Genomic DNA, 12,628 nt, shown 5'->3' with positions numbered 1-12,628 from the left:
CAGTTTGAAGTAACAACAAAAACAACCACCACAAAACTTTATGGTTTGGGGGTCACCATAACAAGAGGAGCTGAATTAAAGGGTCACTGCATTAGGAAGGTTGAGAACCACTGAACTAGAGTCACATGGTTATTCTGTTTGGTCCCGTAAATTCACTATGATATGTTGGGAAAAGTGTCAGCCACCGAAAGAGAAATATTTATGATAATGTAGAATATCTGTCTTGCAACCACGCTTTGCCCTCTGACACTCTGTAGTACTCTGAATTATAAGGGTTCCTATAAGCAGTTAACCCATTCTTAGTTACACATGGCTTAGGTTTTATAGAGTCACAGAAACAGAGTCCTATGCTCAGATCTTAGCTCAGTTTTTCAATAGTTGGAAAGCTACTGAAGTTCTCTGCACTGTGTCTATTTTTTTATGCCTATTTTACAAGTCTATGAGTTAAATAAGAGACTGCAAGAAAAGACAACTCAAACCCAATAAATGATATGCCTTCTATTAATTAGATAACTGTTGTGAATCTACTTTGGGGAGCAGTCCTTCAAACAAGGAGGCCAAAGTCAAATGCACTGCTAAAAGGAAATAAGACTTCAGGGAAATGTGATCAAAATGACAACGAGCTATGACTTCACAACACTGCACTGGCCATATCAGAAGGAAGAACAATAGTAAGTGTTGGTGAGGTTAGGAGAAGATAATGAGAACCCTACCCCCTTACATTGCTGGTAGGAATATAAAGTGATATGCTCCCTGCCATTCACTTCTAGGCAAGAGCTTATTAGTTTTGATAAAAAGAAAATTTACTATAGGACCCAGTAATTCTACACATCCATACAAATATGTGCAGATGTTCACAACTGTACAGACATTATTTAACAACATTCAACTGCTTTTCATAATCAAGAAGTAGACAACTCAATGCTCATTAATCGTTGGATAGATTAAACAAAGCACAGAGTAGTTATATTAATGGAATATTATGCAGCCATATAAAGAAACATAGTCCTTAATGTGCTACAGCATAGACAAATATTAAGACCATTGAATTAAATTGAATATTGTAATAGGTCAATTATATGTCAATAAAGTTGTTTATAGAAGAAATAGTAGTTAAGGAATTTAGTAAAAGTGTAACAATAGGAAGCAGGTTTTGAGATAGTATAAAAATAGTGGGATTTCCTGACCTATGTTTCCAAGATGGGGAGGGTTTAGGTGGCATAAGCACAACAGGGGTAAGATGGCAAGCAGAGAACTTCCTAGAACAAAGTAGAAGGAATCAGTGTGCAAGTTCAGCGTGGGCTTGGGGCAAGACCAAATCAGTTTTGCTGACTAGTGGCTGAGGTGAGTGTAGTCAGGAGTGTGAGAGGGACTTTGGAGACCTTTCATTTTCAGACAGGCTTGGAATCGGTCCACAGAGCCACGGGAATCCATGAAGCGGGGAGTGACATGATGAAAGAGGTGTTTGAGAAGGTGAATCTGGCAACACTGTGCAGAGGGGAAGGGAGGGGAGACGGGACATAATGCAGGGGCTACCACAGCCTCTGCTTCAGACAATGGAGGCCTGAACCTGGCTCATGGCAGCATGCCGCTGGAAAGAGGACAGTAAAAACAACAGAAAACTAGCTTTGACTTTGAAGTTTTACATGTGAGTACATTGAAGTGACACTCATCTGTGGGACAGACTGTGACATCTGCCACCCCAACAGAGATTCAAGATGCCAAAGAGAAGACCAGTGCGGGTTGAGATCAACCCTCTGCCTGTGTTGCCTGAGGATTATGGGATTCCAGATTCTATCTGACACCTGTTTGAACGCTAATGACAGTGTCAGATCCAAGGATCAGGTGGGATGAGGCAAGGAGCCTGACAGCTTTAAAATATGGCCCTTTTGGTTTGGTCAAGTGGGAAAACAGACCGCTAGCCAAACTGCAGGCCAAAGTCAGCTGTGACTTTAGTCGTCAAGTACCACCTCTAGCATCAAGATCCACATCTCTGAAGTAGGGAAGCTAAGCTGAAGTTGAGCCTGGTAACCATGGTGACGAGGTGATGCAGGGGCTGCTTCTTAGTGAAGGGGACACTCACCAGTAGAGACCTGTCACTTCACTCCTAATTCAGCCACACAGTTCTCATTTTGTTTTAGATTTAAAAAGTGTGTGTGTGTGTGTGTGTGTGTGTGTGTGTGTGTGTGTGTGTGTATACATGTGAACTTGTGTTTGTTCACTGCACACATGGAAACGAGAAGATGACATATAGTGTTCTATTTTGTCACACCACATGACTCCCTTTCTCTCTCTCACTGAACCTAGAAGCGAGGCTGGCAGCCAGGAAGCCCCGAGCTATTCCTGGGAGGTTGTCTCATCATTCCCGGCCTCTCCTCAATAAATGCCTGCAATTCCATTCATCAACCGAGTTAGCTCACAGCTTTAGATAAGGGCTAACTCCTCCTAGCTTCCCAATTGTGACCCTTTTCATCACACCTGCTGCCCACCCCCCCAGACCAGCAAAGCCTGAGGGGGTGAACTAGACTACAGCCCTAAGCCCAGCCACTGAAGGCAACACAGTGTTTACTACCTACTTTCTCCTTCCTTCTGAAAATGAGTCCAGAAGCAGGAGAGCCACCATCATAACAGGGGTTAACTTTAGCTAGACACAAGAACTTTATCCCTCATTTAGCCAAGGATATGCCTACATAATGGATGCTGTTATGTCCATTTCAAAGACAATCAAACTAAGGGTTAGAAAGATTAAGCAATGAGCCCTATGTTATACGGTCGCTAAGAGACAGAGCCAGGGTTTGGAGCCAGGTTTGCTTGTCTTTGTGTCTGAACTCTTAACTCTACCGGATCCTGGCCTAAAGGTCTCTGCTTTGCTTCATGTGACCCAGCTTAGTGAGCTCCCTCCTTTGGTGCTCAAACCATAAGGGGCCTTCTTTCAAATCACTTTTTGTTGTCATTTAAAAAATTTATTGTAATTTATTTACATTACATCCTGATTGTTATCGCCTTGCTCGTATCTTCCCATTCCCACATTCCCTCCCTCTTCAGATTACTTTTTATAAATGTTCTGTGTTCAAGAGACATCCTCCAAAGGCCACAGACATCAGGAGGATGGAGGGGGTGGCAATTAGTATGCATATATAGTCCTTCCTCAACTGCCTATCCATGAGAGCCCATCACTCAACAGACACTTTACCACAGCTACTTGGCACACATACCAGGGCTCTTTTCTGTGTATATATTTTTAAGTATGATATATATATATATATATATATATATATATATATATATATATCCACCCAAATCAACTGTCTTTGGAAAAACCGGAAACCAACATGTCCGTGTACACACACTTAAATATGCACACTTTTCCCCTCTACTTTTCTGTTCTTGTATCCAGCTGAAATACAAATTGTTTCTAAAATACAAAAAAATAACCATTTTCCTTTCTGTTCTGAATCACCTGGGGTGAGACACAGCCAGAGGTAATTTTTCCTGATAAATTATAATGATAATTTAGCCTCCTTCATAACTCCAATGCCCTCAGCAGGCACCATCAGATGGATTCTAAATAGGCTGAAGAGGTACAAAGCATCTTAATTTCCACAGGCTGCCTTTTCTGTCTGGAAGTGTCTCTGTGACACACACTTCAACCATCAGCAGCCCCAAACGGTGCATATGAAAACACTAAAAAGCCCATGGGTCAAGAAAGCCATTCTGAATGCTTCTAGGCAAGAAAGAGAAAGGCCTTGAATATGATTTGGATGCTGTGATCTGTCTGCCAGTTGCCGAGTTTGCTCGAACAGAAATGATTTTCAGATTTCTCTGTGGAAGACACACAAGTCTTCAGAGCTGAGTAGTTAAAGACAACTCAAAGAAACTCTAGGGGCTGGCAACAGTGGAGATGAATCTTTGAGTCTAGCTGTCAACAAATTCATGCCAGTGTCAGAACAAGAGTTATTCAGAGAAGCAGGTTAGGTAGAGATGTAAGTTTGCAATCCCTAACTCCAGGCACCATCAGGAGCTGCAAGCACGGAGCCCTCACTTCCCCAAGTGCACAGCAATGGGGGAAATCAAGTGCTCTCCCTGGGAAGTTGTTCAAGTTTTAGAGTCAGGAAACTAACAGCGAAGAGGCAGGATTTCCTTGGCCTTCTTTTCCTAATAAATCACATCCTTTATTGTCCAGAAACTTGGAAGAGAAGAATCACGGAGGCCTTGCCCTTCCTGAGCAGAGACCGGGAACATCTGGGAGGAGGCCATGGAGTGGGAGTGTCAGGGATCGGAGGAAGAGGTGGAGAAAGAGGTGGAGAGCCCTGTGCTCTGTGCTTGTTCGAGGGGGAATCCCATTTATAATTTCACGTTTCCAATTTTCAACTGTTAGGTAAGGGCTGGCTGCAGAACGTAGGTTCACATAATTAAATTAGTCCTCTAGCCTAGTCCTTATCCATCCTATGGTATAGGCCGATGGCATTACACAATCCCACTCCACATCGTTAGGAGAGCTTCTTGGTCTCTTTTCTATATGCCCGTGTTTGGGGTGCTGTCTCTTGCTTCTCATACCTTGCATTCTCCTGAGGAGTCTACTTACCTCTGACCAGCCTGAGAGGTGCCACTCACTAGGGCAGTCATCTTTCTTGCACACCTGCTGGGAGGTTGGTTTGGAGGCTGAACAAAAGGTCTCTGGAAGCTCCAGGAAGCTGCCATCAGCCATGCGCTGTTTGCAAAGGACATCACGTTTCTGAACCCCTCCGCCACAGGTCCTGGAACACTGGGGAAGCAAGAAGGGTCAAGGGTCAATGCAGGCAAGGATTCTGACCACTACTTTACTCTTGGATGAGTGAAGAGTAACTATTTATTTATTTATTTATTTACTTACTTATTTATTTATTTAAAAAGACAAACCAGGAGTCAGGCCAGAGGGCTTCATTTCTTGTCTTTGCAGTGAATTTTGTAGCAAAGTTTTTTGTTTTTTGTTTTTTTGTTTTTTTTGTAACTCCCCATTCAGAAGCTCAGGTATTTAACTGGAGCGTCCAGGAATTCAGGAGCCCTGGAATCTTAGAAATTTGCCCTTGAACTGTGATTTGTAGCCACTCAAGAAAACTGGTTTAAAAGATTAGTATAATAAAGTGTTCAACATATTTATGATCCAATGAAAATAATCTGCAGCTTCCAGAATGAGCAAGAGTGACCTCCTGCCATCAGAATCGACCCCCCCCCCAAATTAATTTGCAGAGAGAAAGGACTGTCCTCTCTTCCCAGGTGGGAGCACTTGCTCAACCACACTGGACAATGTGAGATTTAGGGGTCGGCTTTCTGAAGAACTCATCTGGTCTGGTGATTTCTAAGGGCACTGGGAGCTGGAGACGCTGAAACCTGGTATGCAAGAAAAATGGCCTCATGGCAGTGGTTTTCAGAGGGACCGCAGTAAAACACTTTGTTTACATGAAACTTAGCAGTTGTAATCTGGCTGCTTGAGGAAGGGAACGAGGCCTCCTGAGGCACAAGCTGTTTGTCCCTTCCCTTTTAAGGGCCTTCAGTTTTTACCATGGTACATGTTTTTTTTTTTTTTTTGTATAGCCTATATTTGGCAAACTCCTTTGAGGGCAGACACAGCCCCTGGGACTAAATGATGGCCAATGGGATATAAACAGATCTATGCAGTTTCAAAGACCTCATCTAAAGAGACATCATCTCCCCACCCCCCACCCCTTGCGGGCTGGCATGGGCATGGTGTGCATAGGTTTCATCGTTGTCTGAGAAACTCTGTATGCCTCTCCTTATGTAAAAATACCTTTGTGCTCTTTGATGCCGCTATAATTTTGAGATTTCTGTTACTCCAGTCTGATATAACCCTAGCTCATATAGACCAAGCCATGACTTAGTTAGGTTGGTGCAGGTCATCCAAGATATTGCGAAGAACCTTCTGGCTTCTTGGAAGCAGTCTCTAGTTTCTCACTTGCTGTTCTTGGGTTTGTTGAGACATTAATTTCCAGGTCCAAAAGCTGGGAGTTGGCACTGAAGGAACAGCTTCAGCAGCCTAGAAGTCATTCTCCTTGGCAGTGGTCTTTATTAGGTAGCCAGGAAGATATCAGGGCTGAAACATGCCCCAACTCTTATCTCAATCAAATGCTCATAAAAGCAGGACAGGCACGGTAGGCCTTCCTGAGTCCTGTCAGGAAAGCCATTAATGGATGACTACCTGAACCTGGTTCCTGGGGCCCCAAGCCTTATAGATTCCTGTCTAGTGAAAAATGAGTTCACACTGTTGCCCTCTCTTGTAAGAATCAAGTCAAGGGATTGAAGAGATGGCTCGGGAGTTAAGAACACTGGCTGTTCTTACAGAGGACCTAGGGTTTGAGTCCTACTGCCTACATGGCAGCTCCCAACCATTTGCAAGTTCAGCCCTAGGGTATCTGACATTTTCTTTTGGGCCCCTTGGGCACTGTAAGCAGGTGATGCAGAGACAAACATACAGGCAAAACATCCACATACATATATGAGAGAGAGAGAGAGAGAGAGAGAGAGAGAGAGAGAGAGAGAGAGAGATCAAGTCAGCCCAATGGATTTGTCAATCACTAGGCACTAGGAAGTAAAACAACCTTCAGGAAATCTGTCAATTCTAGAAACTTAAAGTATTTATTTATTTATTTCTGTATATACGTATTTACTTGTGTGTGTGTGTGTGTGTGTGTGTGTGTGTGTGTGTGTGTGTGTGTGCAGGTATGTATACCATAGTACACACATGAACATCAGAGGGCAACTGTATAGAATCAGTTTTCTTCTTCCACCTTTAAATGTCTTCTTAGAATAAAACAAAGATCAGCAAGTACCTTTATTGGCTGAGCCATTTTCCTGGGTTCCAGAAACTTTACACATATAAGATTTGCCCCAAAACATAGTTTTTTTTTTTTGTTTGTTTTTTTTTTAAACATAGGTTGATACAATGGTTTCTGGCCATTATCACTCTGACATGGTGAGAGTGTTTCTCTTTGCAGTGGTTCCTTTGGCATTTGTCCACTTGTAAGAGCCAAAGTTAGTCTGTGAAACCCACCTGCCCAAGGACAACATAATTTCCTGGAATGCTGAAAGTTGTAGTTCTTGAAAAATAACAATGCCAGGGCTGGAAAATGGCTCAGTGGTTAAGAACATTGACTTCTCTCCCAGAGGTCCTGAGTTCAATTCCCAGCAACCACATGGTGGCTCACAACCATTTGTAATATGATCTGATGCCCTCTTCTGGCCTACAGGTATACACGAAGATAGAACACTCATATAAATAAATTAATTTAAAAAAAGAAGAAAAAACCAAAGCCAATGGGAAATAGAGTGGCCTTGTGGTTTTGCTCTTAAAAAGTCCATACAACATGCAATTCTTCACCACTGGCTGGAATTCTAGAGACTGGATGGACCTCACTAGAGATCATCCTGGTCACTATTTAATTAAAGCTTATTTCAAATTTGGTTCAAAATTATGGAACTGGTTTTTCTCTCATGAGTCTCAGGATTAACATTTAGAGGCCAAAGCAAGATAGAAGAAAAAAATTCCACCCCAAGTTCTGGAGCTAGGCTCTTCACTTTGGAACCCATGGGCTGACTTGAATGTGTACCATGGAATGCTAATTCAAGGCTTTAGGGCATGCTGTCAGTCTTTCAGAGACAGTGGTTTCCTACCCACTCCCATCCCCCAATGGATGGCTATGCTCAAAAAAGGAGATAGCAAGCAGTTTTACAGGAGCTTCCTTTTGATAAACCATAGAAGCCTTTTGTTTTATTTTGTTTCTTAGCTTCCTGTGACATTTTTCTGCCTGGTTTCTGAATTCTGCTTATTAGGTATCCTGATGTGGGAATCAGGAAGACTCTGATGAGGTTTATAAAACTCTCCTACCCTGATTCAGGGTAAAGGGAAATGTCCCATAGTCACTGGCTATTTCTGGCTAATTGGAGTTCAGCCAGAGCCACCAGTTTTTGTCTTCTGATTTGCCTTGGAGCTCTGAAAGTATTTGAAGAGATGTCACATCCTAGTGCCTGTCAACAGGATTCCAATCCCTACACTCCACAACAGAGCCTAGGAAATATACAGGCATTCCATGACACTGGATGTCAAGCTTAGGGCTTGGGGAGGTCCAGAGTGGGTCCAGGAGCTGAGAACTCAGAGAGGCCTGGCCTCTGATGGGTTCTTAGCATCTGGGTTGTGTGGGGAGGCTGTAGAGCAGACTCCTATTTGTTAAGAGAACTTTTCTTGGTTGGTCAGACTGGTAGACTTCTAAGTCACTCCAATTGTTGATGTTGTCTTGGGTTTTTGTTTGTTTTGTTGTTGTTTGTCGTTCTGGCTCTGTGTCTTGCCTTCTATCTGTACCTGTCTTTCTGACTTGGGGTGACTGAAGAGATGACCAATAAGAGAGTTAGACCACTGGAATGCTGGTCCATGTTCCTTCTGCACAGGAAAGCATATCATTGTCTGGGTCTGGTGGCTGGAGACTGATGGTACCCTAATACCTCCATGCCTCAAACGACATCATGGTGACAAGAGCCTAGGATGACTGTTTAGGTAATGGACTGGTCTCTGCCATTGTAATTGATACATAGACCATTTGTATTATACTTTCCTGCTATAATTTATCCTTTCAAGTCTCTGATGGTATTTATGACCAGGCTAACTATAGCTTTGTCAGCAGCAGAGAATCAGCTCCTTTCCCTGAGGCTGTAGCCACCTTGTTAGTTCGTCTAAAGTTACTAGGTCTCTTAAGAAAAGACAGATAGGTTGCCTTGCTAACAGGCTTCAGGTATAACTTTTCATTAAAGGATCATACCTTGAAATGACTCTTCTCAATAACTACTCATGTCTTTGATAAATGATTAGGTGGAAATAAAATGTTCTAAGATATAGAAAGGTCTGAGGATATGAAAACTTAAGTAAGTTCTGATGATATAAGAAAATAATTTAAGATACATAAGGATGGGAAATGTTTTAAGTACTAAAATTTCAAAGGTTCAGAGTTTTAATTGGTGAATGGATTTCTGATAAGCTGGTAGATCACTGACTACTTACTATTCAGTCACAAGCTCAAGATTTACATTTTTTTGATTGTCTAAATATAGACTTAAAGGTGCTTTCCATTGGAATAAAAATGTATATCCAGCTCTCTGGACAGAGGAAAAAAATGTTCATGCTTTCTAATCCAAAGCTATAGTTTTTGCTAGGACTCAAAAATATGAATCTACTCTATCTATCTTACAATGTGGAGCTCAGTGCAAATTAATGCTAATATACCTAAAACTTTTATCTTCGTTAATAAACAAAAAATTCATGTAAGCTTCAGAGAGCCAAAGAAGTCATAAGACTTGAATCTACCTGTCACAAGTCAGATGGACTCCAGATAAATACAGTCTGTTTCCCCACCTGTCTATTCCTGAGAATGGTGTCTCTGCCCTGTTAATGAGACACCAACTGGCATACCAGAAAAGTGGGCCCAGATTTATTCATTAACTGAAATAGTTCTATAATATGATCATACATTTAGATTGTTTTCTGTAGAACAAAGAGATGTTATATGGCTTTAAGAATAAATTATTGGCGGACCCCAGAGAGCCCTGAGAGCCCCACTGCTGCTGCTGGCCTAGTCACCACCACACCAGGGAGAAGCCACAGTCATCCCGCCGGCCCCAGTCACCAACACCACAATCATGAGCAGCTACCCGTGGCCCCCGCCGCTGCCCTCAGCTCTGCCCGCGCGGACAAGAAGGTCATCGCACCGAAGGTTTTGGGAACAGTAAAATGGTTCAATGTAAGGAATGGATACGGTTTCATCAACCGGAATGACACCAAGGAAGACCTATTTGTACACCAGACTGCCATAAAGAAGAATTACCCCAGGAAGTGCCTTCGCAGTGTAGGAGATGGAGAGACTGTGGAGTCTGATGTTGTTGAAGGAGAAAAGGGTGTGGAGGCAGCAAATGTTACAGATAAATACGCGTACAGTAAATACGCAGCCGACCGTAACCATTATGGACGCTATCCGCGTCGTAGGGGTCCTCCACGCAATTACTAGCAAAACTACCAGAATAGTGAGCGTCAGGAAAAGAATGAGGAATCGGAAAGCGCTCCTGAAGGACAGGCCTATCTATCGTAGGCGAAGGTTCCCACCTTACTACATGCAGAGACCCTATGGGAGTCGACCACAGTATTCCAACCCACCTGTGCAAGAAGTGATGGAGGGTCCTGACAACCAGGGTGCAGGAGAGCAAGGTAGACCAGTGAGACAGAATATGTATCAGGGTTATAGACCACGATTCCGCAGGGGCCCTCCTCGCCAAAGACAGCCTAGAGAGGATGGCACTGAAGAGGACAAGGAAAATCAAGGAGATCCAAGGTCAGCAGCCACCTCAACGTCGGTATCACTGCAACTTCAATTACCGACGCAGACGCCCAGAGAACCCTAAACCACAAGATGGCAAAGAGACAAAAGCAGCCTATCCACCAGCTGAGAAGTCATCCGCTCCCGAGGCCGAGCAGGGTGAGACCAAGTAAATGCCGGCTTACCATCTCTACCATCAACAGGTTTGGTCATCCAACAAGAAGACATGAATATGAAATTCCAGCAATAAGAAATGAATAAAGATTGGAGCTGAAAACCTGAAGTGCTTGCTTTTTGCCCACTGACCAGATACAGTAGAACTATCTGCATTATCTATGCAGCGTGAGGTTTTTATTATTTTTACCTAAAGATGTCTCTTTTTGGTAATGAAAAACATGTTTTTTAAGGAAAAAAAAAGTCCTGTTTTTTCTCAATACACCTTTAATGGTTTTTAAATTGTTTAATATCTGGTCAAGTTGAGATTTTTAACAACTTCATTTTTAATTTGTAATAAAAGTTTACAACTTGAGTTTTTTCAAAAAAAAAAAAAGTCAACAAACTGCAAGCATCTGTTAATAAAGGTCTTAAATAAAAAATAATAAATTATTATTATTTCTATATAAACCATTCAGGATTATAATCTGGATGTACTCAAAAACCTATTACAAAAATGGGACATGAGATCAAATAAATGATGGGTGCTGTATCCATTTCCAGGCTCTTTCTGGTTAGTAACTATGCCACAGGGCCTTAGGCCCTTCTGCTTCTGTTAATTACTGCTGGCTCTTGCATCAACTAACTGATAATTCCTATCTGGGTACCCTGCAGCTGATGGTTATTAGATCCCAATATAAACAGGGACCCATCAGAGAGCCAAGAATTTTTACCCAGGATATAACTCAAGGAAGGGAATTTAAGAGTCAAAATCTACCTGTAAGCCCCACCTGTCCAAGGACTAAGTAACTTCCTGGAATGCTGGGAGTTGTAGTTGTTGAAAAATAACAAAGCCACATGGGAAATACAGTGGCTATATGGTTTTGCCCTTAAAAAGCCCCTACAACACGTGACTTGATGCCCCTCACTTGGATTCCACAGAGTTGACCTGAGCAGAGTCCATCCTGGTCAGTATTTAATTAAAGCTTGCTTCAAATTTGGTTCAAAATTGTAGAACTGGCTTTTCTCTTGGAAATCTGATGATTAACACATTCTCGCCCCACCAGTACTTTATACTGCTGTATAATAAGCTTCACCTATTTTATTGTACTCATTTCTTCAAGTCTGTCTTCTTAGATCTTTCAATAGCGATCACAAGGACCAAGGAGTGGAGGGGAGTCCAGAACAAGATTCCAGGAAATGTTTTGACCTGAGCTTTTAAAGAGTGCTAATGCCCAAGCCCCATTTTAGACTATCATTAGGAATTCTGGAATGTGCGTTCCAGCTCCTAGTCCCACCACTGCCCCCAATACTGCCACTACTACCTCCTCCTCTTCCTCCTAATTCTTTAAGATGACTTACTAGGCTATTCTCTGATAGATAATCCTATTGCTCAGCAGAGCCAAAAGAAACTCTTCAAATTAATGTACTGCTGCTATTTCCAGTCAGAATAATATAAATATAAGAGGAAACTCTGGGGCCCAGAGAAGACTCTGTTGGCTCCTATGTGATTTGGTTGCACTGTGAAAGATTTGAGGCCATGAGGTATTGAGTAATATTAAAAGGGCTAAAGACTTTTTCTAGAAGGACTTTAAACAAAGAGCCTCTTAAATGGCAAACAACATATACTTTACATTGTAAAATTTAATAATTCATAGTGAAAATAAATCTAGTGAGTCCCATAGCAAAAATAATATCAAAATTATAGTTGGAATAAAAAACCTTTGGTAACCACCCTATTAAGTAAATCCTATTCTTATGTAACAGATAAATAAATTAGGGCCCAGAGAGATGAAGTTACATAACTCAGGTCACACAGGTGCTGAAGCTGGTTCATTTCCAGTCAGTGCTGGCACTTCAACGCACCCCTATTGAGTAGTGGGCTCTGGACACATTGCAGAGCAGCCCGAAGAAGGTCAGCCTATCTCCCCAGGATGTCAACAACTCCTCTTTGCTTGCAGAACTGAGGGATGTGACTCTCACCTCTCCTTAAGCCTAAGAGCCCCAGGCTTCTGATGTCTTCAATGGAAGGTTGCATTGCAGTTCTTAGCTTCTACCTCGCTATTATCCTTGATGGGTAGGAGTTAGCTCAGGGTCTGTGTTTGGGGACCAGCACCCTCAAA

At 42.3% G+C, this 12,628-nt stretch overlaps 1 protein-coding gene and 1 pseudogene across 1 annotated transcript in view; one reads left to right on the top strand and one right to left on the bottom strand.

The window, feature by feature from the left end:
- Positions 1-12,628, bottom strand: part of Adamtsl1 (ADAMTS like 1) — a 915,031-nt gene that overhangs the window by 85,093 nt on the left and 817,310 nt on the right. Inside the window, exon 18 of the mRNA XM_051163985.1 lies at positions 4,586-4,765. Within this exon, the coding sequence (XP_051019942.1) occupies positions 4,586-4,765 (180 nt within the window). The remainder of the gene's footprint in view (positions 1-4,585; positions 4,766-12,628) is intronic.
- Positions 9,549-10,525, top strand: LOC127205700 (Y-box-binding protein 1-like; annotated as a pseudogene).

The sequence above is a fragment of the Acomys russatus genome, chromosome 2 (assembly GCF_903995435.1).
Source record: "Acomys russatus chromosome 2, mAcoRus1.1, whole genome shotgun sequence".
Taxonomy (NCBI): domain Eukaryota; kingdom Metazoa; phylum Chordata; class Mammalia; order Rodentia; family Muridae; genus Acomys; species Acomys russatus.
Note: the sequence above shows the minus strand (reverse complement) of the source record. Positions and strands in the feature narration are given on the sequence as shown.